General features: G+C 36.0%; 2 protein-coding genes and 1 non-coding gene across 3 annotated transcripts in view; 2 read left to right on the forward strand and 1 right to left on the reverse strand.

Moving 5' to 3' along the window:
* LOC138705252 (uncharacterized) overlaps window positions 1-27998 on the forward strand; it is an 84798-nt gene that overhangs the window by 5972 nt on the left and 50828 nt on the right. The window lies entirely within an intron of this gene.
* LOC138705222 (extended synaptotagmin-1-like) lies at window positions 307-27572 on the forward strand. Its single transcript, XM_069834035.1, has 8 exons — window positions 307-456; window positions 8551-8810; window positions 11747-11782; window positions 14413-14556; window positions 15349-15422; window positions 19467-19533; window positions 22566-22711; window positions 25805-27572. The coding sequence occupies exons 1-8, from the start codon at window positions 429-431 to the stop codon at window positions 26505-26507; spliced, it is 1458 nt and encodes a 485-aa protein (XP_069690136.1). The 5' UTR covers window positions 307-428; the 3' UTR covers window positions 26508-27572.
* On the reverse strand, window positions 19613-19684 carry TRNAY-AUA (transfer RNA tyrosine (anticodon AUA)). Its single transcript has one exon. It is a non-coding gene; the product is annotated as a tRNA-Tyr (tRNA).

Raw genomic sequence — 27998 nt, forward strand, 5'->3', positions numbered from 1 at the left:
ATTTCCGTTCTCGTTCTAGTTGTCGTTTCCGTTCCCGGTTTATTGTGAACCAGCCTTTAGTTGTCAAGAGATCTGCATTGAAAATTAGTGCGTGAAGTATAAAGGTACCACAATGCACTCAATCTACCAGATTTTGCACACTGACTGCTTCGTTCGGAATCAACTCTGGGTGATCGGTTATAGCCATTTGCCAACAGTGTGCTATTTTACAATCAGTTATAGTGGCTAATGATAAACTCAAAAGCCCTGCATTAAATAAATACATTCAGTTTTAATCACGAACGCACCGGTTCTCGTGCTTTAGGAAATACTGCACAATAACAGGAAGATCTGTAGGTCACGTGGTTTTATCAGCTGAGAGCGTTTGCTGATATCAGTTGTACTCCCGTCACAGTTCTGGGAGGCTGTGGTGCCGGGTTCGTGCAATAATGGTGGCAGAAGAGAAGATGTCCAGGGGTACGTGATGTAATTTAGTAAAGCATAATAAATAATTCGTTATTAACTATTCTTAAGCTTTCAGATGTAGTAATTTACACAGTATTATATTTTGAAATAAAAATATGTAAAAATCGATCAAAATAATAGTGTTAGTATTACGAAATGACGTCGTGGAACTTACTAGTGATGCAAATTTCTTATACAATCTGAACTGTAAGTACTGTCGTTAATTTCAGGGGGTTATTCTTTGAGATATTTTAAACAAAAAAGTTTAATACAATTTTACTCGTTTTACTTCCTTTTCGAGAAAAAATTGTTTCAAATGAAACATTTCATAGCGTGTTTTGGGAAAGCCATTGATTTAATTCCCAATATGCTTAGTTTAAGAAAGCAGTGCATTATGATAATAAATGACTGAAAGAATTTTAGTTTTACCCTTTAAATGTGCAGAAATTTGATACGAACAATAAATGTAACATTTTAAAATTCCTTTTCAGAACGAAAAGTTACATTTGTTCGGATCAAATTTCAGCACATTTAAAGGATATACGCCTAATTCAAATTCTTTCAATCATTTATTATCATAATACACTACTCTCATAGATTGACTGTGGATATTGGGAATTAAAACACGCTATGAAATGTTTTATATAAAACAATTTTTATCTCGAAAAGGAAACAGAAACAAGCAAAATTTTATTAAACTTTTTGGTTTAAAATATCTCAAAGAATAATCCCTTGACACGTGTGTGTGTGTGTGAGTGTGTGCGTGCGTGTATGTGTGTGAGTGTGAGAGTGTGTGTGTGTGTGTGCGCGTGTGTGTGTGTAGAGAGAAAATAAATTTAATTTACACACAATTTGACCTTGGTCAAAACATGAGCTTGATTCGGTGAAAAGTAGCCTTATCTAGCACTTGATACGTACTTTAAACTATCACTGATAACATCCGCCGTGTTATAAACTTACAGCATGAGCTTAATAAAAATCAACGGACTCCAGCTGGAGTATACCTTCTATTCACAGCGAGGTGACTGTGTAGAAAATAATAATGAAAATGCAATAAAACATAAATTGTGCATATCTATTGTTAATGTATATTTTTATCTTACGGCATTGGAATTTTAGTCTAATTTTAATTACGAACTAAACCAACTGCTATTATGGCAACAGTAATGGTTGCAGTAGTAGTAGTAATAATAATAATAATAATAATAATAATAATAATAATAACAATAATAGTCTGCTGTCAAAAAATGTGAAAGTTAGAATTTATAAAACAGTTGTATTACCGGTTGTTCTGTATGGTTGTGAAACTTAGACTCACACTTTGAGAGAGGAACATAGGTTAAGGGTGTTTGAGAATAAGGTGCTTCGGAAAATATTTGGGGCTAAGAGGGATGAGGTTACAGGAGAATGGAGAAAGTTACACAACACAGAACTGCACGCATTGTATTCTTCACCTGACATAATTAGGAACATTAAATCCAGACGTTTGAGATGGGCAGGGCATGTAGCACGTATGAGCGAATCTAGAAATGCATATAGAGTTGGGAGGCCGGAGGGAAAAAGACCTTTGAGGAGGCAGAGACGTAGATGGGAAGATAATATTAAAATGGATTTGAGGGAGGTGGGATATGATGATAGAGACTGGATTAATCTTGCTCAGGATAGGGACCAATGGCGGGCTTATGTGAGGGCAGCAATGAATCTCCGGGTTCCATAAAAGCCAGTAAGTAAGTAGTAGTAATAATAATAATAATAATAATAATAATAATAATAATAATAATAATAATAATAATAATAACTAGTAGCAGTAGTAGTAGGGTCTAGTAGTGGTGGTGGTAGTGGTAGTGGTAGTGACATTAGTAGTAGTAGTAGTAGTAGTAGGGTCTAATAGTGGTGGTGGTAGTTGTGGTGGTAGTAGTAGTAGTAGTAGTAGTAGTAGTAGTAGTAGTAGTAGTAGTAGTAGTAGTAGTAGTAGTAGTTTTTATTCCTGAGCCAAAAGTTAGTTTTCTTTCTGAACGCATAGACTGTGTTCTAACAAAATATTTCCAATTCATATCATGTTTCCGCATCATCTTCCTTATTACATCACTTCACCGCGATCTTCTTCGTCTCCTTCTTCCGGGTATTATCCAGTGAAATATTTCATTATTCATTTCTGCATCGTTTCCTTCTGATACATCCCTATCATCTTAACAGACATTCATCTATTTCCAGGGTCGACCTGATTGGCGAGTTGGTATAACGCTGGCCTTCTATGCCCAAGGTTGCGGGTTCGATCCCGGGCCAGGCCGATGGCATTTAAGTGTGCTTAAATGCGACAGGCTCATGTCAGTAGATTTACTGGCATGTAAAAGAACTCCTGCGGGACAAAATTCCGGCACATTCGGCGACGCTGATATAACCTCTGCAGTTGCGAGTGTCGTTAAAGAAAACATAACATTGTAACATCTATTTCCAGGAACATTAATTTTTTAACTGAATATGATGATGATGATGATGATGATGATGATGATGATGATGATGAATATAACATAACGATGAGCTATACATCCAATGCAGCAGTAAAAACCGCATATTCTTTCCATAAAATAAAATAAAATTCTTTGTATACCGTATGAGTACTCGAAAGTGTATATACGGAGTAGTGTACGAGTTTCCATAAACTATTGTAATGGTTTCGTTGGCAATTTTTATATCGCTACAAGTCTCATCAGTTTGATACGATCTCTACAACACTAATAAGTAATGTATTACAATTCAATATAAAATAGCTAAGCAGTCTCTGTTATGTTCTTAAATATGCAGGTGTCTCGTGAATTTTTACACTACTTTGTAGAAAATCTTTTTTTCTGTAGGTGTTGCGTAGGATATTCTCGTATTATACATCATTAGAGATGATTCTAAGGAAATTTATCTCTTACGGGTAAATATTTCATAAAATTATTATTTTGGAATTACACTGAGAGAAACTGACTGGGTAGTGACAAGGGTTCTGGCGTTCCGGCGTACAGCCGCAAGGACTGTTAACACATTGCTCAAAAAAATTGAGGGATATGCCAATACTGACGCCATCCAAACGCTTAAAACTATATGCAACCATTAAAAGCTTAAAGCCATATGCAACATCAAAAGCTTAAACTATATGCAACATCAAAAGCTTAAAACCATATGCATCATCAGAAGCTTAAAACCATATGCAACATCAAAAGCTTAAAACCATATGCAACATCAAAAGCTTAAAACCATATGCAACATCAAACGCTTAAAACCATATGCAATATCAAAAGCTTAAAACCATATGCCACATCAAAAGCTTAAAACCATACGCAACATCAAACGCTTAAAACCATATGCAATATCAAAAGCTTAAAACCATATGCCACATCAAAAGTTAAAAACCACATACAACATCAAACGCTTAAAATCATATGCAGCATCAGAAACTTAAAACCATATGCAACATCTAACGCTTAAAACCATATGCAACATCAAACGCTTAAAACCATATGCAATATCAAAAGCTTAAAACCATATGCCACATCAAAAGCTTAAAACCATATGCAACATCTAACGCTTAAAACCATAATATACAACATCAAACGCTTAAAACCATATGCAACATCTAACGATTAAAACCATATGCAACATCAAACGCTTAAAACAATATGCAACATCAAACGCTTAAAACCATATGCAATATCAAAAGCTTAAAACCATATGCCACATCAAAAGTTAAAAACCACATACAACATCAAACGCTTAAAATCATATGCAGCATCAGAAACTTAAAACCATATGCAACATCTAACGCTTAAAACCATATGCAACATCAAACGCTTAAAACCATATGCAATATCAAAAGCTTAAAACCATATGCCACATCAAAAGCTTAAAACCATATGCAACATCTAACGCTTAAAACCATAATATGCAACATCAAACGCTTAAAACCATATGCAACATCTAACGCTTAAAACCATATGCAACATCAAACGCTTAAAACCATATGCAACATCAAACGCTTAAAACCATATGCAATATCAAAAGCTTAAAACCATATGCCACATCAAAAGCTTAAAACCATATGCAACATCTAACGCTTAAAACCATAATATGCAACATCAAACGCTTAAAACCATATGCAACATCAAACGCTTAAAACCATATGCAATATCAAAAGCTTAAAACCATATGCAACATCTAACGCTTAAAACCATATGCAACATCAAACGCTTAAAACCTTATGCAACATCAGAAGCTTAAAACCATATGCAACATCAAAAGCTTAAAACCATATGCAACATCTAACGCTTAAAACCATAATATGCAACATCAAACGCTTAAAACCATATGCAACATCAAACGCTTAAAACTATATGCAATATCAAAAGCTTAAAACCATATGCAATATCTAACGCTTAAAACCATATGCAACATCAAACGCTTAAAACCTTATGCAACATCAGAAGCTTAAAACCATATGCAACATCAAAAGCTTAAAACCATATGCAACATCTAACGCTTAAAACCATAATATGCAACATCAAACGCTTAAAACCATATGCAACATCAAACGCTTAAAACTATATGCAATATCAAAAGCTTAAAACCATATGCAACATCTAACGCTTAAAACCATATGCAACATCAAACGCTTAAAACCTTATGCAACATCAGAATCTTAAAACCATATGCAACATCAAACGCTTAAAACCTCATGCAACATCAGAAGCTTAAAACCATATGCAACATCAAACGCTTAAAACCTTATGCAACATCAGAAGCTTAAAACTATATCCTCCTTTTGATTTCCTGGCAGCAGCTCATGTTACTACTTATAGTACACCGCAGGTATTTGAAGCTGTGCACTTTCTCTACTTTGTCTGCAGTTTTTCTTGGGAAAGATAAATGCGGCAGCTTCCCGTTGCTTTCCGCACGCCACTCTCTCTTTTGCATCTTAAAAGATTCCAGGGGGCCCCAGTGTGGAGGTGAGGAGAGTGGATTTGACTAATTAGGCCCTTCGGACTTCACCGAAATTCACCGCAAGGGTTAAATATCAGTTCTATCACAGTTTTTGACCCGATCAGAGACCGGGAACTCCCAATTAGCCTTTGCCCCCTTTGGAAATGATATGGCTACGCATTCAGCCCCAATTTCCCTTACGAGGACAAGAGAGCCGCGCATTACATTTTAGGCCTACATGTTTTTCCTTTCACTCATATCTTCTTTCATTGTCACTGAGAATTGGCTGTTCCTATTCATGAATTTTATTTGATACAAGACGATGGTTCAAATTCACAGTAAGCTTATATTGTATTAATTGACTACAAAACTGACGATGACAATGCCTACAGTATTCATCTAACATGATAAAGTATGTGCAATTTTATTATAAAGATTTTTTTAGGCTATAGGCCTACTGGACCTTAGTTGTATGTCACAACTTTTCCTTTATTAACTGTCACATCCGGAGATAGTAGAAATAACGTCACACCCGGAGATAGCAGATTAGCGTAATAGCTATAACTGATGCAATTCCTACTTCCTGAAGAGACTGATATAGGCCTACCGGGAATATAACGTTATCAGTTATAACCTTATAACATTTAATTGGAGCAGTTACTTGCTTAGAGAATAAATGATTTATACCATAACTATAATAATATTTTACTTTATGTTCGAAAACGGTCTAATTATAAAATTATTTGACAAAACAGAAAGCAATGTTTCTTAAATACAGAGCTTTCATTCCAAAACTTGCCAGTCTAAATACAGACGTGGACAAATTATTAACAAAATTGACGATTTTTATGATAATTCTGTTTACAAAATTTGACTTTTCAGTTTAGACTACAATTGACAATTTTGCATATTTCTATCATTACAGTAGACAGAAATATGCAAAATTTAAACTGTAGTTTAAATTGAAGAGCTTAATTTTGTAAAAATATATAATAAAAATCTTCAATTTTGTTAATAATTTGTAAATTAGCAAAAATGTCAACTACAGTCTAAATTGAAGAGTCAAATTTTGTAAAACTGTAAAATAAAAATCTTCAATTTTGCTAATAATTTGGAAATATCCAAAATGTCAACTGTATTCCAAATTGAAGAATCGAATTTTTTAAAAATATATAATAAAAACCTTCAGTTTTGCTAATGATTTGTAAATATGCAAAAATATCAAATGTAGTCCAAATTGAAGAGTCAAATTTTCTAAAAATATACAAAACAAATCTTCAATTTTGCTAATAATTTGGAAATACACAAAAATGTTAACTGTAGTCTAAATTGAAGAATCATGTTTTGTAAAAATATATAATAAAAATCTTCAATTTTGCTAATAATTTGTCCACGTCTGTAACTAATTACTGTATTTAAATTGAATTCAATTTAAACAAAAAACATGTCAATTTAGATATTGAGGGGGAAGTCTGAAATCAGGCCTAATTGCATTTTAGATTTCACCTCCAACGCCAGCCACTCCCACTTTGAAATTTCAAATGGCACCCCTATATTTTTATATTTAAACTAGTGGCTTGTGCAGCAAATGCTGCAAACTAAGTTCTTTAGACGTTCAAATAAAAATTTTTCAGATTTATTTTCAATGAAGAATACCAGACATTTTGAAAGTTATTTGCTTCCATAATAATGAAACATACTCCTTTGAATGGTTTTTTCATGCCAAATACTTTTTCTTGAACCTATCTACCTTCAGGTTTTGAGTTTAAACTCGAAAACGCAAGTAAAAATGTCAGGAAGATCAGTGGGTTTTTCATGTGGGAGTAAAGCAATAACTATTTCAGGTCATTGTGGATTGTTGGTGAAAGTTAAAGGAAGTCAGGTTTGCTATGCTTTCGTACAATAGACATAGCATCTTGGTATAGCTGCTGCATGTAGAGCTTGAAATGTAGATGGTAAAATCATTTTATCCTGCTAAGAGATCTTGCTGAAATGATCGGGAGACTACAAAATTTTCTAGGCCTCTTATTTTATCAGTACCGGTAAGTAATATCGTCTTTCCTTAGGAATTGTAATTTTTGCGCTCCCTCGAGCCAATACTGAATCTACACCACACCGCCATTAAATATATGAAAAAGACCCAACCCCATTTGATTAATAACTATAAAAATACTTGATTTTAATAACAATATTATCTTACGCAAGTTTTGTAGTTTATATATTAACATCATGGCATTAACTATAATAATAATTAATTTCTAATGGTAATAATGTCATCAGACCACCTCAAGTTTAGTAGATTTTAATAATCCAATGCACAGCTGTACTCAGAAAATTATACACCGCAGAATCAGACCTGTAAATTATTTTTAATAAGTCTTGAAGCTTTTAATAACCAATTGAATTCGAGCTCTACATATGTCAGCAATCCTGCAGCCTTCGTGTAATAGCCTATTGTTTATTGTAGTGTGTGTTTTGTTTTATTTTGAAATGCAATTAGTTCTCAAAACTGACGAAATATGGATTTTGTAAAATAGGAAAATTATGTAGGAAAACTGACATTTCACTGAAAACTACTATTTTTCTAAAAAAACTTTGGGTTGCAAGCTTCAAAATGAGGGGTCATTTATTAAAATCCGTTAGCCGTTGTCCCGTAATTTCCATTACCAGTTCAAATTATATATATATATATATATATATGTTTTCGCATCTTTTGTTTTCTATCGTTGCCTGGCTACCTGTATTTTTGTTGCAATAGCAGGCCGAAACATGTTAACAAGGTAATATAAAATTTAACACGTCAAAGATACATAATCCATTTTCCGAAATAAATAAATCAGAAAATAAAAAGAAGTAAAACGATTAACTCACAGTGAAACTTAAGGCTCGTTCACAATAAACCGGGAACGGAAACAACAACGAGAACGAGAACGGACATAATGTTGAAATAAATGTATTTAAATGTGAGCATTCACTATAGTCAATTGTGAATACTCACATTTAAATACATTTATTTTAACAATATTTTCGTTCTCGTTGTCGTTGTCGTTTCCATTCCCGGTTTATTGTGAACCAGCCTTTACTCCCTACACTAAATCAAGTCGAAGTCAATCCCTGACTGCAGCTATTCTTGTTCTCTTACAGTCAGAATGAGGCCTCCCAGAAAGTCGCGAGAAAGAGGTCGGGCGACAGCGATTGCTTTCTGCACAGCTCGTCGATTAATCGCGCTTATAGCCGCCTACCTACTAGGCTGGTTTGGCTGGAGCGTGGCCTGGCTACTGGTGGTGGTCACGGTGATCGTAGTCCTCAAGGATCGAAGCATCCAGCGCAAAATCCGTCTGCGGGCAGCCCAAGATCGAGAAATGCTGCTTCTCAAAGAGAGCCTAAACGAGAAAGTGTCTGTGGTAAGTCAGTCTGTGCAAACCAAGAACAGAGTTATGCAAAAGAAAGTAACACTTGGAACTTCCTATAAATGACAAATTTAACGGCGAGGAACAACTGGATAATACCCACGGCAGAGCAATGGCCACTAGTCACCGGGCCGTACCGAGCCGTGTCAAACAGAAGAAAATCGAAATAATGGTAGTAAAATTCGCGACTATTCTTAAATAAATCACTCCATTAGTCAAGTGCAAGATTTATGCAGTACAACGACAATGTTTTGAATGCACTAAAAGAAAATGTTTATGTAGTAAGATCTTAAAGTAGGTTATGACATTGAAATAGAGAGGAAAAAGGTGTGCTTCACGGAATATCATTTAAATAACGGAAAGTAAATTTCCGGTCAATGTTCACCAAAGCATTAAGTACATAATTATGGCCGCATTGCAGTTTTATTTGTGGCCTAGACAAAATACCTAGCCTTTTACGAAAAAAAAAAAAAAACTTTTAGGGGCCATGAAATTATTCACCACTTTAATTATATTACCGTCTATCAATATTACGAAACAAAAACTGCCATAAAGGCCATGACCGACTAGAAACATCGATACCGAAGAGATAAATCCATTTGGCCGTGATGAAACAAAAGAAAATGCGAGAGAGATTTTAGTTCGAGATAAAATGGACACACAATTTTGATGACCATACTGTTAGTAACTGGAGATCGCTTGTAAGATCTGTCTTAATCTTCTATGTAGAAATGTCGTCCAAGCAAATTGGTGGTCCAGGGAAATATCATTGCAATAGATAAGAGTAACAGTGGTGCCATCTCTCAGTAATGTTCAGAACGAAGGAGGTAGAGAGAAAAAGAAACAAATTTCCCCTTCTAACGACACCACAGACCAAAATCATGTTCTTATGTTGGCAACATTGTGTATGTAGTTAAATTCGGTAGTAAACGTAACGGCACGGTTCAAAGCTACCGTGGTAATTCTCCAGTATAGCGCCATTTTTTTTAATTTTTTTTGTTAATAATTTTCTAAGTTAAAGCTCTCTAGTGCTGAGGAGGTATGGAATAACCGGACAGTTCCATATTGCTAAGAGGACAATCATTCGCTTGTAAAAACATCAAGTTACATGTTGACTAAAGTCAGACACTTACAGACGTGGACAAATTAGACTAAATTAATTATATGTGCAACAAACCTGTATTTATCGGCAGAAATAATGAACAAAAATGTATTTTGCACAGATATAATGAACAGAAAATTGAGTCTGGAGGTTACTAATATTTTGTGAACATTCCCTTATTCTTTATTAACACGTTGATTTTGTCAGGGATGCTGGAAACCAAAATTTGACACTTTCTTTGAATATCAGCATCATTTAGCCAGATATTAGACAGTGCTTAAATGAGTCTGTTTTATTGTAAGCCCCTTTTTGTTCACTGTCTTCTTCAGTATAGATCACAGATTTTCAATTTCGTTCATGTCCGGTCTTCTTGCAGGCCGTGGGAGAACAGACTGTTGAATATATTCTGCATTATATAATTAAAACACCAGTAGTACCAACACAGCCAGACTAAATATACTTAACCATTGGAAAAATATACCAGAAGATGTAAGCAATCATATTTACAACAATAGAGACTCTGTCAATTATACTGATAGTTGATATGACGAATTACATTATGTTTCCAAGAAAAACGTTTTAGTCTAATAATAATTTGTGCATATCTGTATCATAGCATTTAACGTGATTTTTAATACCGCAGTCATAAATACTCCCGCCTGTGACTGAAGCCAACTTACGATGCTGGACTGCAACTCTTCGCCATTGTCAAAGCGCTGCGATGCAAGCCACTTCTTCATATGCATGAAAAATGGTAATCACTAGATGGAAAATCAGTGCTGTGTGTAGGGTGACCAAACACTTCCCAGTTGAAAATTTGCAGTTCAGACACAGTATGCGGGCGGGCGTTGTCGTGGAAAAAACTACCCCAGAGCGCAACATGATTTATTTCAGCCGCTTTACAATAAATTGTATCACCGAACGTATCTCACAGCTGGCGGGATTCTCAATTATAGCACATTTTGAACACGCGTAGCACTGTGAGTAACAGGCGCACTATAATCTCTCTATTTACCACTGCTAGAAGCGAACTGAATCATGCAACATTCACTGCAAATACGGCGTCGCTATGCCGATTACTGCGCACTCTATATGGAAACGGAAGTTGTTACTTTATGAATAGCCCTCGTACTATACTGTTTTCGCTGTAAGAAAAATCCTAATGTAAACATAAGCACGTTGTTGTCATACCCATGATTGGCTCACAGTCGAAACACTCACATGACGCAGGAAAATATAGTTCGTATTTGGAAACCATAATATTATATTATTTGAAAATAAAAAATTGAATTCTAGTTGTTAAATACGATGAAACATTTCAGTTCACTCATGTGTAAAAGATGAGCTACTTTTATATTTTGTTATGTACTATGAACGCGGATGAATACGAACAGTAATACCGAAGTAGTCTGTTCTTGTAACAAGCTGGCGTCACTTGAGCTCGTAGTTGTTCACGTAAGCTAGTACTGAAGTATGGCTTTTGCATCCTCAACTGTCCATTGTGAAGACATAAGACTTAAAAATAATTTAATTACAGTAATTATAAAGTAAATGTTTCCTAAACAAACGAATGCATAGTAGTGAGGTTAGGCCTACTTGACGAGTAACGGGAAATGTTTAACATGAAACAGAATGTACAACAATAGGCGGGAACACGTATTGAGAATCTATGGCGCCAAACAATGGCCAATGAAGCCTCACTTCAGTCACGTGCTATTGTTTACATTAGGATTTTTCTTACAGCGAAAAGATTATAGTTAAATAGTATCCGATGAGTCATTTTGAGCATTGAAAGTTAAATGATGCAGTGCGTTTTATCTGTTTCCAGGATCCGCTGCAGGAAAGTGCGGAGTGGTTGAACAAGGTATGGATTTCTCATAATGGTGATGACTTTACTTTAGTAGTGGTAGTGGTGGTGGGGACACCGGCGCGGCGCGTCGGCGGCAATAAGAAAAGGATAGAATGTAAAAAAAGTTATACATTTCAGGGGAATCTTATATTTAGTCAGAGGTTAATTTCCTTTCATTTGGCATTTTCCTCAAAGAACCTCACTTTTGAGGTACAGAAGTTATCTTAATTGGAGAATAATATGGAAATGAAGGAGTAATGGTGTAACGAGAACATGGCGGAAGCTGGAGCAGTCGAAGAAAACTGCTCTGTCTACCGCAAATCTAACAGAATCAGTGGAGAACCCCATTTTTAAACGTAATTATGGCAATTTGTTATCTATAATGACTACTGAGACATAAGTAAACTAACGAACACACGATCAATATTTCACATCGATATATCCTCTACGGGAATAAATTTGTGCAGATTTACTTTAGCCGATAAAAGAAACCCTAATAATATTATAATATTACTAAAACTCCTCCTTCTACTCTTCCCTTGCAAGTTATTCTCACTATCTATCGTAGGAAAATAAAGATTACTTTCATAGTAAATACTTTGTTGACAGAATTTTATGATTAGGAAAATATATAATTATTATGACTACTAATATTGTTGTAGTCCCGCGCCGTGGCGTCGCGGTCTAAGGCATTCTGCCTAGGACTCGCGTTACGGAATGCGCGCTGGTTCGAGTCCTCATAGAGGAAGAGATATTTTCATGAAATTTCGGCCAGTGTATGGGACCGGTGCCACCCAGCATCGTGATGCACTTGGGGAGCTACGATAGCGAAAATCAGGTTCAGCAAATCAGCTACAACGGCTGGGAGGATCATCGTGCTACCCACACGATACCTCCGTTCTGGTTGGATGATCGTCCACCTCTGCTTCGGCATGTGAACGTGAGGCCAGCAGCCGGTTGGTCGGACTTGGCCCTTCAGGGATGTAGCGCCATGGATTTACTTTTTTTTTAATATTGTTACAATAATCCCATATTTAAAGGTAAAAGGTAAAGGTATCCCCGTAACTTGCCATGAAGGCACTTGGGGGGCATGGAGGTAGAGCCCCATGCTTTCCATGACCTCGGCACTAGAATGAGGTGGTGTGGTCGGCACCACGCTCTGACCGCCTTTTACCCCCGGGAAAGACCATATTTAACGATAAGGAAAATGTGTGAGTGTGAGTGTGTGTGTATATGCGCGGAAAATACATACTGTACAGCAAAATCTGAGGCCTGTCTTTATTAAAATTGAAGGGTTCAAAACCATAGTGGGCCAAGCGCCATTTACTAAAACCGTAGAAAACAAGGGTTAAAGTGAAGTTATTACCGTAATTCAATGGAAAGATATAGCAAGTAATATAAAGTATACACATTAAAACTAAATGATATGTCAATCTTCATTAAACTATGGTATTCACATAACTTTAACCCTTGCTTTCTCCGTTTTTAATAAATGGCGCTTGGCCCACTATGGCTCTGAACCCTTCAATTGGCGATAGTCAAGAAGTATTTGGCGTCGCTTGTTTACTTTACTATAAATTTGGTAGACTACAGCTGTCGCTATCATAAGTATGCTGTAATAAAATATATATTCACATAATTTTAAGTACAATATAGGCCTAAGCCTAAATCTAAATAAATATTTTCTGTCCTCTTTAATAATTATAGGCCTAGTTCCCTTAACTTTCAAATATAGCTAACTGTAAAATCATTATTATCAAGTCTTATCATAATTATTTTGTAATATTAACATACTTTTAAGCATGATATAAGCCTAAATCTGACTGTAAATATTTTGTAATAAAATAGATATTGACGTAATTTATAGTATAATATGGGCCTAAGCCTAAGTCTAAGTACATAGTTTCTGTCCTCTTTTTTTAGAACAATGTCCTTTTTGAAGCTTTGTGTTCTCTTTTCTATCGATGTGAATCTGATCACTCTAAACCAGCATTTCCCAAACTTTTTTTGAAGTGGGGGCCACTTTTTAAAGTCAGAACAGTTCCGCGGACCACCTGATTCTTGTTCCCTTCGAAAGCAAATTTGTCATTTTCGTAGCATATTTCAATACCAGTATACTTATGTTTTAAAATTAAATTAAGATTCGGTACTTTGGTCCTCTGTTATAAATTCGGGTGGTCCAAGGCTGCGTTACAGGCGTGGCGCCAGAAGTGCAGGGAAAAGATGTCGAGAAACACCACGTTCATAGTGCTTTAAATCCCCCTTTTGTTGGTGAGAGTAGAGTGGGAAGTCGATAGACGGGTAGGGTAATAAATTTCATAAAATGTCAGTACTGGGAGAAAAAGTGAAATTCGATTGCCATGTGTCATTTTCAAACTCTGAGATTTTAAGCTACAGTGTGATACGCAATTCGTTCGAATTTCATTTTTTCTTCTGTCTTTTCTTGAAGGACCACAAGGGCAGACCTCGAGGACCACAGGTGGTCCGCGGACCATAGTTTGAGAAACGCTGCTCTAAACTAAACAGCATCTCTGGCGAGGGACACAGAATTTAGAGCTGTAAACTTTAATTTATTGGTTGACTTCATTATAGATGATTCAGTCGTAGCCCTATAACATTGTAAATATTCTGCACTTGACTTGCAGGTGATCGAGCGTTTGTGGCCACATTTCTTGCAACACGTGAAAACAAACGTTAGGGAGGAAGTGCAGACCAACATCCGAGACACTCTCAGCAAGTTCAAGCTCGGTGGTAACTTCCACTTCAAGAGTATTGACATCGGTCCCAAAGTAAGTACTGGGTATGTATGAGAGCGGTTAAATGTAAGATGAGGGGTGGTAAAAGTTTATTCTTTGTCGTTTTTACTTTGTGGAAATAGCTTTGGTGTATCATGTTAATTATCTTCACAGGAACACACTATTTCCTGGACCACGTGCACTGTCACTTTCACCCATCACCACTATTACAACACTACCAGAATTATCATTACTATTATTATTTCTACACCACCATCATGTATCAACACTACCAGAACCATCTGCACTAACGTTAATATCATTATAAACACCATATCCACCACTAACACCACACTATTACATGCACCTCTTTCACTGTCACTTTCACACATCACCATGTATGAATTCTGATATGCCTGAACGTGAGGTTATCATTACAAAATTCCTCCGCTTCAGATGAAAAGGAAGCTCGAGACTGCATGTCTGGCGGAAACCTGTCCCTCAGTCGCTTTGCACAGCAAACTCTCACAATATTATTTGCTAGGGACCGAATCGCGGCAAGTTATATCAGCCGACTACTATACTTCGTACCATAATGTCTGACAGGAGATGTAAACATTACCGGAATAGGAGGAGATAAGAATAATTGCTATTCAACCAATGGCAGAGGTCTCATTCCACGCTTGTCTTGAAGTTGGGCGGGGGTAGAACATTTTAGATCGAATAACAATTATATTTCTCTCCTCCTTTGCCAGTAATGTTTACATCTCCTGTCAGACATTATGGAACGAAGTATAGCTACACACTAACTTGCAAATGTTATAATTCGTGTTTCTCTCTGTGCAGCCTCCACGACTGGACTGTGTAGAAGTACTGAACAAATCTCCTCCTGGTGAGATCGCCATCTGTACTGACATTGTGTAAGTAATTATTCTATGTAGAAAAACTGCATAAGGGAAGGGGAAATATTACGTAGTCCTACCAGAAATTTATGAAATAATTAGAGGTAATCTCTGTTCGTTTTATACACTCCCTCAACTAAATATATTCACCTGTTTTTATGTAGAAAAGGCATTTTGTTTAGAAACATCTAGGGGAGAGTCGGGTAGTATCGGACATCGGGTAATATCGGACAGTGAGTTTCTTTCATCTACCACACAATGATAGTACCTGATTGACATGGTTACGTTTCTGTGATGTCGCATGGAGAAACGTAACCATGTCAATCAGGTACTATCATTGTGTGGTAGATGAAAGAAACTCACTGTCCGATATTACCCGATGTCCGATACTACCCGACTCTCCCCTACAAGGATTTCTCACTTATGCAATATTTCATTTCCCACTGAAATCAGCTAATTTCTTGCCGCAATATTACTATCTTGTTACTTACTTACTTACTTACTTACTTACTTACTGGATTTAAGGAACCCGGAGGTTCATTGCCGCACTCACATAAGTCCACCATTGGTCTCTATCCTGAGCAAGATTAATCCAGTCTCTATCATCATATCCCACCTCCCTCAAAATCATTTTAATATTATCTTCCCACCTACGTCTCGGCCTCCCCAAAGGTCTTTTTCCCTCCGGCCTCCCAACTAACACTCTATATGCATTTCGGATTCGCCCATACGTGCTACATGTCCTGCCCATCTCAAACGTCTGGATTTTATGTTCCTAATTATGTCAGGTGAAGAATACAATGCGTGAAGCTCTCCGTTGTGTAACTTTCTCCATTCTCCTGTAACTTCATCCCTCTTAGCCCCAAATATTTTCCTAAGAACCTTATTCTCAAACACCCTTAATCTCTGTTCCTCTCTCAAAGTGAGAGTCCAAGTTTCACAACCATACATAACAACCGGTAATATAACTGTTTTATAAATTCTAACTTTCAGATTTTTTGACAGCAGACTAGATGACAAAAGCTTCTCAACCGAATAATAACACGCATTTCCCATATTTATTCTGCATTTAATTTCTTCCCGAGTGTCATGTATTTAAAATTGTGACTAATTTCACATAATAAGACAATAAATATAAAAGGTTGCAGGTCAATATGAATCTATAGGGAGAAATATGTGTCCAATATGGGAACACCCATATTAGTACAAATTTTATTTTTTCCTTCGAAAATTCAAATCAATTATTTATGTATGACATAGTTTTCTTAAGTTAACATTTAAAATTGAATTTCATACAGTTTTAGAGTCGACGGCAATTCGGAAGGCGGTAGTCTGCTAGCGTTTGCGTCGAGAGAGACAGATAGTGAGAGCAAGACAGTGTACAAAATTGCCACATCGTACTTAACGCGCACGTGGAATACAAATAGCACAGGGGAGAATTTAAATTCTCAAAAGACAATAATGACCTTAGACGTTGACTACAGTAAGCATGATACCAAACAAACCCTCTTTCCTTCACTAACAATATTCTTTGCACGGTTCTCAATCCCACACCACATGCTTCTGCAGTCGTTTCTTGCACGTTGGCAACGTTGCAGTCAGCATCAAGATGGCCGGCAGCATTCTGCTCGTCAACGTTTTTAAAATAATTATACACTTTAAACACTATTTTCCGCGCCTGCCTGTGCAATACTTGTGTTTTTACAGTCTCTTCTTCCATTTACTTATCTTTCACACACACAGTAAATGTTAGTTTTATTTATTCAATATATTGAAACACTCACACGTGAACAAACGAACTCGGGAAGTAGGCCTACTTGTAATAGACTGATTCTGATTGGTTCTACTGTACAAGTTTGTGACGTCACATACCAGAAATGCTACGGCGCATATAGCAGCCGACCGCCTTCCGAAATGCCGTCTAGTCTAGTAACTTTGACAATAAGGAAGAAGTTGATTTACAATTGAATATAATTGGTTCCCATGTTCAGTTTCCTTGATATTTTTATTCTACTTTAATTGAGGCATTCTCAGGAACAAGAACTTAACTACAAAATCGTATATCTCGTCATAGAAGGGTAAGTGCTTATCTAGGACGTACTTTTTCAGTTGAACGGTGTCCTCAATTTTCTTTTTGTTTATTGGATACTTATCATTGTACGTCTTTTCAGTTGGTAAAGATAGGACGTCCTGTCTAGCTAGTTTAAAGTGATGGAACTTCAGTCCGTAAATAAATTCATAGGTCTTTAAATACACCTTCATTACCTCTCTCGCATTCAAACAAAGAGTACTTCGAAATTTGAAGCTTTACTTTATCCTTTTTTGTAATTTTCTTTCCTAAGGATTCTGGGGATAAGACTTTCTTTTTGTAAATTTCCACCAAGCTATAGGCTACAATCAACAGTAAAGCTTTCTTCACTAGTAAATTTGCCGTGTGGAACTGGCAGTTATTCACTATACGACCGCCATGTAGCGTCAGCCATTTGTTTTCAAGAAGGCATGAGTCCGGGACTAATGCCTATTTCAAAACAAATGTAATATTCAACCACATACTGAAACCATGCTTATGATACTGTGAGGAGAAAATATTTATAGTCAGTTTTGACAGAGTTTGGAATACCACAAAAATTAATACAATTAATAAAGAAATGCATTAGTAATTCGAAATGTAAAATTAAAGTTGGAACTGTTATTTCGGATAGTTTTGAAGTTCAATCTGGAGTGAGACAGGGTGATTGTTTGTCACCCATACTTTTTAATTTTGTCTTAGAAAAGGCATTACAGAAACTTAGGAATGAAAATATTGGAATTTCATTGGGCAATGGTAAAATTAATTTATTGGCATATGCTGATGACATTGTCCTTCTAAGACAAACAGAAGATGATATCAAGAAACTTTTTAGACTCTTAGTAGAAGAAATATGAATAACAGGGTTAAAAATTAATTCTGACAAAACTAAATACACATCACGTACCACAAATAATAGAGGGTTACTTATAATAGATGATTGAGAGTTTCAAAAAGTTACTGAATTTAAATACTTAGGAAGTATAATTAATGAAACAGGCTTATTTGGGAAAGAAATTGAACATAGACTCGTTACGGCAAATAAGTGTTATTACTCCCTTCATAAATTGCTTAGTTCCAAACTCCTTTCTAGATTATCAAAATTAAGATGCTATAAAACAATAAGCCTACCAACTCTCCTATATTGCTGTGAAACTTGGATATTAACAAAAAAAAGCAACAACAAAATCCCTTTTTACTTTTGAGAACAAAATCTTGAGGAAGATTTTTGGTCCCATTCAAGAAAATAATACATGGAGAATTTTGCACAACAGGGAACTAAGGGATATTTATAAAGATCCGGACATAATAGCCTTAATAAAAAGTCGAAGACTACGTTGACTTGGACACGTTCTGCGGCGTGATGAAGACTCTCTTCTATGAAAAGCTTTCGACTATTCTCCAAGATGTACAGACCTCTTGGTAGACCTCGTCTCCGTTGGCAGGACCAAGTATATGATAATCTTTCTACAGTAGGAGGACGACAAGAAGATGCAGAGAACAGAGTCGAATGGCGATATATCGTGAGTGAGGCTAAAAACCTCTTAGGTTTTGAAATGCCCTAAATTGATTGATTGATTCATTGATTGATTGATTGATTGATTGATTGATTGATTGATTGATTGATTGATTGATTGATTGATTGATACTGAAACCATAGTGAACCTTGGACTGGTGCCTTTTGCATATAAAATGGTAGGTCTAGGCTTAGAATACAAAAACAGCAATATGTAATTTCTGAAAAAGTGTGACTGATGTCCTTTTCAAAACCACTGATTCAATTGTACCATGATGTGTTTTCTGCGCTTCTGTATTTTAAAAAGGAGTGAAATAATGGGCACTTCTTTACTCCACATCTTCGTCTCAGCAGAATGTCCTAATGTTCTAGAAGTTAGTTGGCTGTGTTTTGTGATATTTCTTTACACATACAATTTTCTGTAATGAAGTATTAAATGTATCATGGGCACTAAAGCAAAAACTGTATTTCTCCACAGGTATGCGAGTCACTGTGATGTTGTATTCATATGGCGTGGTATCAAAGGAGCACTCAAAGATTTCAAGGTACCTATAGCAAAACAGAGCACATCGGTAAACTTAGTATAAATTTCGATGAAAGAGTATTGGAACGGAGAAAAATTCTCTCCGGCGCCGGGATTTGAACCCGGGTTTTCAGCTCTATGTGCTGATGCTTTATCCACTAAGCCACACCGGATACCACCCCGGCGTCGGACAGAATTATCTCTAATTAAGTTCCAGCTCTTGGGTTCCCTCTAGTGGCCGCCCTCTGTACTACGCCATAGATGTCTATGAACGAAGGACCGAAGTCCACACATGTGCTGAGGTGCACTCGTTATGAGTGACTATTTGGCCGGGATCCGACGGAATAAGCGCCATCTTAAATCACGAAGTGATTTACGCATATTATATATGTTATTAGTATAAATTGTCGATAATGCTTCAGTTTAAAGCAGTTTTAAAATAGACTGCTTCTCTAAAAAGAATGAGGTGCCTAGAAGCGAAGTCAGCAAACTCCATTCTGGAAAATTGTACAGTATAAGCAAAAAACAATGGCGGAAAGAAAATGTGAACAATAACTATTTCCGTATGTAAATTGAACACCAGAAAAACAATTTTGAATAATATTTTTACTTAAAACTAGGCCTACTGAGGAACAAGATAATAAGGCTTTTCGTTTGGAGACTGTTGCTTTTGTGTCTCATTTAAAGTGGATTTTTCTGTCTTTGCATCTGAGATGAGGAAGACTGCCAGGTTTGCAGCAGAGTTACAAATTTATTTCTTAGCTTGAAATTTGAATTTAAATTACAAAAATAATATTATACAGTTCTTTCTCAGTGTAGACTCGTCAGGAATAAAATTGCCGATATACCATTCCGAAAAATCTCTTAATTCAAACCTAATTTCCAAAAGAGAAATGTTCGCAAAAACCTTAACTTCATAAAAGTCTTTCTAAACTTTCGAGGACGTGGCTTTACTTATAGATACGTTTTGTGAGAGTAGTAGTTGAAAAGGTTGTTTTTACTAATATTCTGATACCACGTAAATGTTTTTTGCTCACCGACATGTTGTTGAATGGCACATGTTTTCTCTGCTGCTGGATTTATCAGATACCTGTCTGGGGAAGAATGGCCCGCCTATTATCCACGAATACTACCCAGATCACCTGTTAGATGGAACAATCGTCAAATATAGAGTGCATAATGGGCTAATGTAGACTTAAATGCATAAATTCATTCTGGGTCCAGTCCTCGAAATGCCAGCCACCGAACTCTATATATTATGTCTCTCACAGGAGCTGGTATGGCTACGTTAAAATGCTCTGCTATTGGCTCTCGCCATATGCAAATCTGCAGCAAAGTATAGCAGTGGCACAATCCTATTACTACTCCCATCTCTATCACTACCACGACCATAATCATCATCACCATCTTTGTCATGACTAGAGCCAGGATGTTTAGGCATTTATTTTGGTTAAAATAGACAGGCATATAGGCACTAAAAATAGTAAAAATAGGCAGTGAAATAGGCATTTATTATTCATGAAAACAGACAAAAAATAGACAAATACTTAATAAACTATCCCATACGGTACTCACTTTCCTTGGTTACATGTCAAAACAAGATGCTTTTTTAAAGTTATCAACTGTCATAGTGAGCCGCCTGTCAGAGAGAACGTTTTTCATGGTGAAAAAAGATCTTTCTACTTCTACTGAAGTGATTGGAGCAAACTTAAAACAACTTATTTCAGAAGGACTGTCTCTACTTTCTTTCAGAGATCGGGAAAAACCGACTGTGTATTGTCTCAAAAAATGGGTGTGAGAAGGGATTAGAGAATTCAAAGTACGCGTGACTTGTGCGTGCAAGCGACTACAGTAACGGGACCTGGAGACTTGCTTTTAATACTTCCCTCATCCCCTTTCTTTCGCTGGTAAACCCCGAAGTGACCTGAGCACTGAGGGTTATACTGTTCAAACATCTTTGTTAAGTGACATAAAAGATGGAATCGGTAGGGGAGAAAAGTTTATGACTTCTTGGAAACATATGTATTGCTGGAGAATAAGATTCTCAGCAAATATTTGTGTGAGGTGAATACATATTTTTAATTTTTTTTATATTTTTTTAATTTTGTATCCAATGGATACCATCCCATTGTGGAATCCTGGGAAACAAGAATGTGGATGCTTTAGCAAAGAAGGGCAGCACTGCTACTTACAGACCTGTTAATAACTCTACGTATTACTCTGTGAAAAGATTTATTAAACCTACATACTTAGACTTCAACAAACAAAATTTGATAACACAATCTCAAAGGAAAAAATGGAACTCTCTGCATCATAATCCACAGTTAATTCCCGATTTACCACGAAAATCGTCTGTAGCTGCATTTAGATTGGCAACAGGCCATGATTGTTTGGCTAAACACCTGCATAGAATTGGAATATAATCAGTCCCCTAACTGCCCATTGTGCAACTCAAACCAAGAAATGGATTCGGAGCACCTCAAAATCTGTGCTTCAGTGGCTGGTCATGATAATATCTTTGAAAAATATTGGAGTGCAAGAGGTCAAATGACTTTATTGTCAAACGCCTGGCATTAGAAAACAACAACAATTTGTACACCAGTTCTTTTTTGTTTTTTATATAATATATGTGCGGTTTATTTTAAATGCATTAAAATATATAAAATGTACAATAACGACGTAAAAAGGCTAACAAAAAGGCATTTAACCTTAGAATAGGCAACGGGAGCTAAAATAGGCAAAAAAGGCAAACTAAAAATTGGGCCTATCGTCCCCAAATGTGTGGAAACGTGTTTATCTCTAATAAGTATTTCATACATACGCTTAGTTTAAAAAAGGATTTTGCCTAACATTCGGGCTGTAGTCATGACATATTATCAACTCCGCCATGTCATCACCACTATCACAGCCACTACCGTCACCACAGCTGTAATTTTCGAATTATTCAGTAATGCAATTCGGTAAAACTAGAAAGTGAAGAGTAATCGGCCTAACACATTGAATACTGTATCACAAATAACCCTGCATTGCTAATACAAAGTATTAAATTTCCAGGTTCAAGCCAGAGCCCAACTGGTATTAAGGCCACTGATAGACACAATTCCATTTATAGCAGGTTACCAGCTTGTGTTCCTAGAGAAGCCTGTTGTACAATACAAATTATCTGGAGTGGGAAAATTCCTGGATTTCCCAGGACTGAGGTACGTATGTTCATATTCATGAAGTAATACAGGGACATCATTTTATTTTTACTTTAATTGTTATTGTACCTCCCACCTCTTCTACTAATGAAGTTCAACCGTCCTCCACACAGAACCAAGGCCGCATATGCAGGCAAAGTCGCCTTACGGTCATAGTAAACAGTATTGAGTTAGTGAGTATAGTACGGTCCAGAAATACAGTCGCGTTTTCCAGTGAAGAAAGATCATTCATTATTGACTCATATTTTCGCACAGATATTATGCGTCCGTTTGCTTAGGTCGTATCCAGATTTCCCTCACCCGATTCTGCTTGCCCCCTCTGTAAAGGCTAGTCGCTGAGCTGTCTTAGCTCTTTTCTGGAAACATTAATTTCTGTTAGGAATTGGACTCTACGTAATATTATACAACTGTTTAAAATAACTTAAATAAAAGGACCTCGTTAAGTAATTAACTGTCACGTGATTTCCCCCCTTTCTACGATCCTGCGACATAACCACTTGGACGGACAGTAGATAGCACGTCTGAGTAACTTTATCTTTTCGGATCGGGCTGAAGTGAAGGTTGAATTTACAGTACGTAAGGTACCCTTTTATAGAGTAGGTACAGAATTACTTCAACATGAATAGCACGAAGGACGAAATTGGAAATAGATACAATAGTCTACAGTGAGATAACATGCACAAAAGAACTGAAGCCTCTATCGAAATGAACGGCCACCATTTTCAGAAATGTGTTTAAATATCCATATTACGATTATTTTTAATTTAAATTAATTCTATATTGTACGCTAATGTGTTGTAGACAGTATAATATACACTGCATAATGAATACGTCCGCATGGATAGCTCAGTTCGTGAGTAAAAACACTTATTATTAATATTGTACTGGACTTTGATTAAAGAAAAACCTAATGAAAATTATCAAACTCAAAATCGTGATATTTCCTAGTTTACGTAAATGGATGAGCTACTTTTCTTCCCTCATACCTAGTAAAGTGATTTGCTTGTATTTACGCCAATACCATTCTCCTTTTGACTTCCTGGCAGCAGCTCATGTTACTACTTATACGTAGTTTTTTTTTATTTTAGTAGGTTATTTTACGACGCTTTATCAACATCTTAGGTTATTTAGCGCCTGAATGAGATGAAGGTGATAATGCCAGTGAAATGAGTCCGGGGTCCAGCACCGAAAGTTACCCAGCATTTGCTCATAATGGGTTGAAGGAAAACCCCGGAAAAAAACCTTAACCCAGTAACTCGCCCCGACCGGGAATCGAACCCAGGCCACCTGGTTTCGCGGCCAGACGCGCTAACCGTTTACGTAGTACAGCCAAGTATTTGAACCTCTACTTATTCTACTACCTTATTTTGAATTCGCATGTTTACCTTATTTTTTTCTTCCGACAACCATGGTCTTCGTCTTATTTGAATTAATTTTCATACCATACTGCTCACAGTTATCATTTATCTCCAATAGCATATCCGTTAGAATCATCTCTTATTCTACTAACAAAGCCATATCATCAGTAAACCTTATGCACTTTATTATTCTTCCTCCTACTACCACCTCTCCCATGCATATATCACATACAGTATTATGTCATAATCAGAGACCGGAACTTTGGCAGAATGCCTTTTAAATGTGTTAGATCTATCTTCATTTTAAAAGTAAATCTGTACGAATTATACCTTTGTGATTGAAACGTCACAGTTTTATGTTGCTCTTTTCTGCCTTTTTTTAATATAAATGCCTAATTTACAAAATAAATGTATTTTTTTGCCTTCATTTGATTATTTATCTATTATTTATTAATGCATTATTAAAAATGCCTACAGGTATATTTTAATTTATTTCTATAACCGCTACAATGAAAGTGACTTCACCGAATGTATATTATTGTCTTTCAGTCAGTTCATATTCTCTTTGCAACAATGAGTGCTGCCGTGCAAAAATGTATAACAGTAAGCGTTTTAATTATCGCTTGTGTTTATTTGACAAGGCAACAATGAGTGCGGGTCTAAAGTTATTTTTAACGGTTATTTTTCTTTCAGTTTTCATTGCGACATTGTTGTAGCATGAACCCAGAGAACTTAAAACAGCATTTGGTTGTCGTGTGCAACGAATACGGCATTGCAATACATAGGCCATTTAAAAACATTTTCATTTTTGTGTCAAGTACAACACTAGCATTTTGTTTAAAACTTTAATAGTACATTATGCAACGAGCCTATAATGATAGTAATTAAGAAGCGAGTATGGATGTTTATGAAACGAGCGCAAGCGAGTTTCATAATACCTCGTAAATTGTGAGATGTGCGCAGACGCGAAAGTATTGATTTTTTCCGAGGAACAGATGTCCACATTGACCTTGATAACCTATAAGAACCTACAGAGTAAACTAAATATTAACTTTGATATAACATTGAAATTAAATTAGACATTGAAAAACGAGATGATAATTTGAATTTATTTGAATATTATTTACAATTAACGCTAATTATATTATAATAACAGAACATAACCTTCTGCGACAGTATTGGATTTCCAGCCTCCGTGACTTTTCGCTAATTCTCTTTCGATTGCATATCCGAGAATAATCGATACTTGCGGTTTTATAACGGTACAAAGCTGACTTGTCATTGGCTGAGGTTTTATAACGGTACAAAGCTGACTTGTCATTGGCTGAACACCTGTACTTTAATGAGTAGGTGTACTTTAATGACATGCATTAAAGGACTGCTACCAGGTGTATAATTACTACATTTCGGCATGGTCGAGCATAAAGTTCTTTAAAATATGACGATCGAGTTATTGAATAGTGTAATCTAGTAAATAAATGGGTCTAGTGCAAGGTTTTTGTGATTGTCTTTTATTGCGTATTTTAGCTATTTATAATGACTTTTTGTCTGCCTATTTTAGCTATTTATGATGCCTTTTTACCTGCCTATTTTAATGGTTCATTTTGCCTAAACTCCGGTCTCTGGTCATAATATATTCCAAGCGCACCAGAATCATCACTTTCTCAATTTAAAAAATCACATACATCACTGGTACTCAGACATATATAATATAAAAATACGATCTATGTTACAGAGAAAAAATACATAAGATTATTGTGAAGAGAATAACCAACCTAATGACTGGTGGGAATGCATCAGATACTGGCAGTACAGCGGCATACGAGATGCTTACGGAGTCATTTGTCCCAGAAGACAATGGGGATAACATAAAAACTGTGGCATCCGACAGTACCTTCCTATACGACCACCTGGTCCATGAAAGTGAAATACCTCTACAGATAACGTCAAAGTTTGTGATGCCAAAAGAAGAGGAAGGATCAATATCACAAACAGAAGATGGTGCGCCTGAACCATTATCAACGCCTGAAGCAAAGCGTCGTCTTTGGTCAACAGAGAATGCAAGTGACCAGATGCAAATGGCTGATTTCACAGACATCAAGACATCAGCACCTGAAGTTACTGACCACTCTTCCATGTCTGATATGGAGACAGGTGATTTGTCACCTATTATAAACAATGACCAGCTATCAATTTCCAGCATTTTAACAAACAATCAGATTTCAGTGTCTGGTGATACATTGGTGTCTGATGATACATTAGTATCTGGCGATCAGGTGATAGTATCGGGTGAACAGTCGTCAATGCCTGATGAAATACAACGCATATCGTCGGTTTCCAGTGAGTTAGGACACTACAATCCGATACCAAAACCGACCAGAAGGATTACAACTTCAGTGGCTGATGAAGAAGACGCAATAAAGCCGTATCACACGTGATAAGAGTAATTCGTGCACAATATTTCATCCGTTAGCGACTGATAGTGCCAATTGTTCCTTTTCAGACCTATAATATATTTAAGATTTTCTAGAACTGTTCTGAATGTCTAACTCCAATGGCAGGTGTTTGACACTTACACCATATTCGTTATCGATTTTCACAAGGGAAACCCCATAATATCAAGCTGAAACCCTACTTGAAAGTTTGCACACGGGTAAATTCGCTAAAGGAAAAATGTCCTAAAAAACTAACTTTCGATACTAACTACAACACGAAAATAGGCTGGAAATAGAGAGTAAAATGTTTCATTCTACTAATATTGGAATAACATTTCTACTTGACTTTGAGGAAAACAGGTACTTCATATCTTACACTACAGGGCCATTCCATGCAAAAAAGTATGTTTTTGAACCATGATGTCTCAAAAGTTAAAAATATTGTAGTAGGTTATTTTGTATGTTCTAAATATGAATTTCAAGCAATACTATATTGATATCTTTCATAGTTTGGCAGCAATCAGAATTTAAAATATTGGTTTAACAAATAACACGGTTTCATTCATTGAAGTTTTCATACTATGTAGGCTAAAGGAAGATGGAAAAATGATTTCAGTGCAATTCGAAGAAGGAGAGCCTTGTTTATAAATGCGTTTAAAATGAAAAAAAAAATATGATTTTTTAAATAGTTACCCACCGTAAAATAATTTAAAAAAATATAGAACACAAAATGCAATTCATTTTTACAGACGAAAAAACATGCGTTTAATTCTTTAGGGTATATTCCACTGTGAAAATTTCAGAATGATTACTTAAATATCACGGTCATTTGAGATTAACTCATCGTTATGAAGTGTCGCGAACGCTGCGACCGCCACATATAGCAAGCGATTTTCAACCGTCGGAACAAAAATTAATAATTTTATTAATTGAATTATTCACAGGTTTTTTTAGATAAAGTCATAAAAATTGGGAGATGGATTAGGAATAAGATTTTCTTTAATATGAACGAAATTCGCATGAATTTAATTTGTTGCATTCGAATATAAAACTATTTCTTTTTTTCAATGCGGTGTTTTTATGAGCATGCCTTAATATTATTCGGATTAGTCTTTAAGTTATTAAAATATGGTTATTCAGGTTTAAAATGGCATCTGTTTAGTTTCGATGACACTTCATATAGAGTGTCTAGAATATTTTAAATGATGGCTAACATGTAACTGCCATCCATTTTTCAGTCATCCGTATGACTAAAATATTCATGATATGGCGGTCATAGATGGCAGTTTAATTTATTTTCATAATAACATTATTATATTAAAAGCCCCCCAAAAAAATCATGATATCGCTGGCATATTCTTAAAATTTTGTATGGAATGACCCTACAGTAAAGTTAGATAGGTGACTCAAAAGACACAATTCAACTAGACAAAATGTTTACAATTATAGGTATAGCTGATAGGAAGTCACAGATCACAGAGTCGTAACAACAGT

This window comes from Periplaneta americana, chromosome 1 (assembly GCF_040183065.1).
Source record: "Periplaneta americana isolate PAMFEO1 chromosome 1, P.americana_PAMFEO1_priV1, whole genome shotgun sequence".
NCBI lineage: Eukaryota > Metazoa > Arthropoda > Insecta > Blattodea > Blattidae > Periplaneta > Periplaneta americana.

What these genes read in the sequence shown, in the direction of transcription:
- LOC138705222 (XM_069834035.1), top strand. Translation starts at nt 429, where the DNA reads ATGGTGGCAGAAGAGAAGATGTCCAGGG. An exon ending in TAAACGAGAAAGTGTCTGTG is followed by an intron (nt 8,811 to 11,746) that starts GTAAGTCAGTCT and finishes ATCTGTTTCCAG; the next exon opens with GATCCGCTGCAGGAAAGTGC. An exon ending in GTATTGACATCGGTCCCAAA is followed by an intron (nt 14,557 to 15,348) that starts GTAAGTACTGGG and finishes CTCTCTGTGCAG; the next exon opens with CCTCCACGACTGGACTGTGT.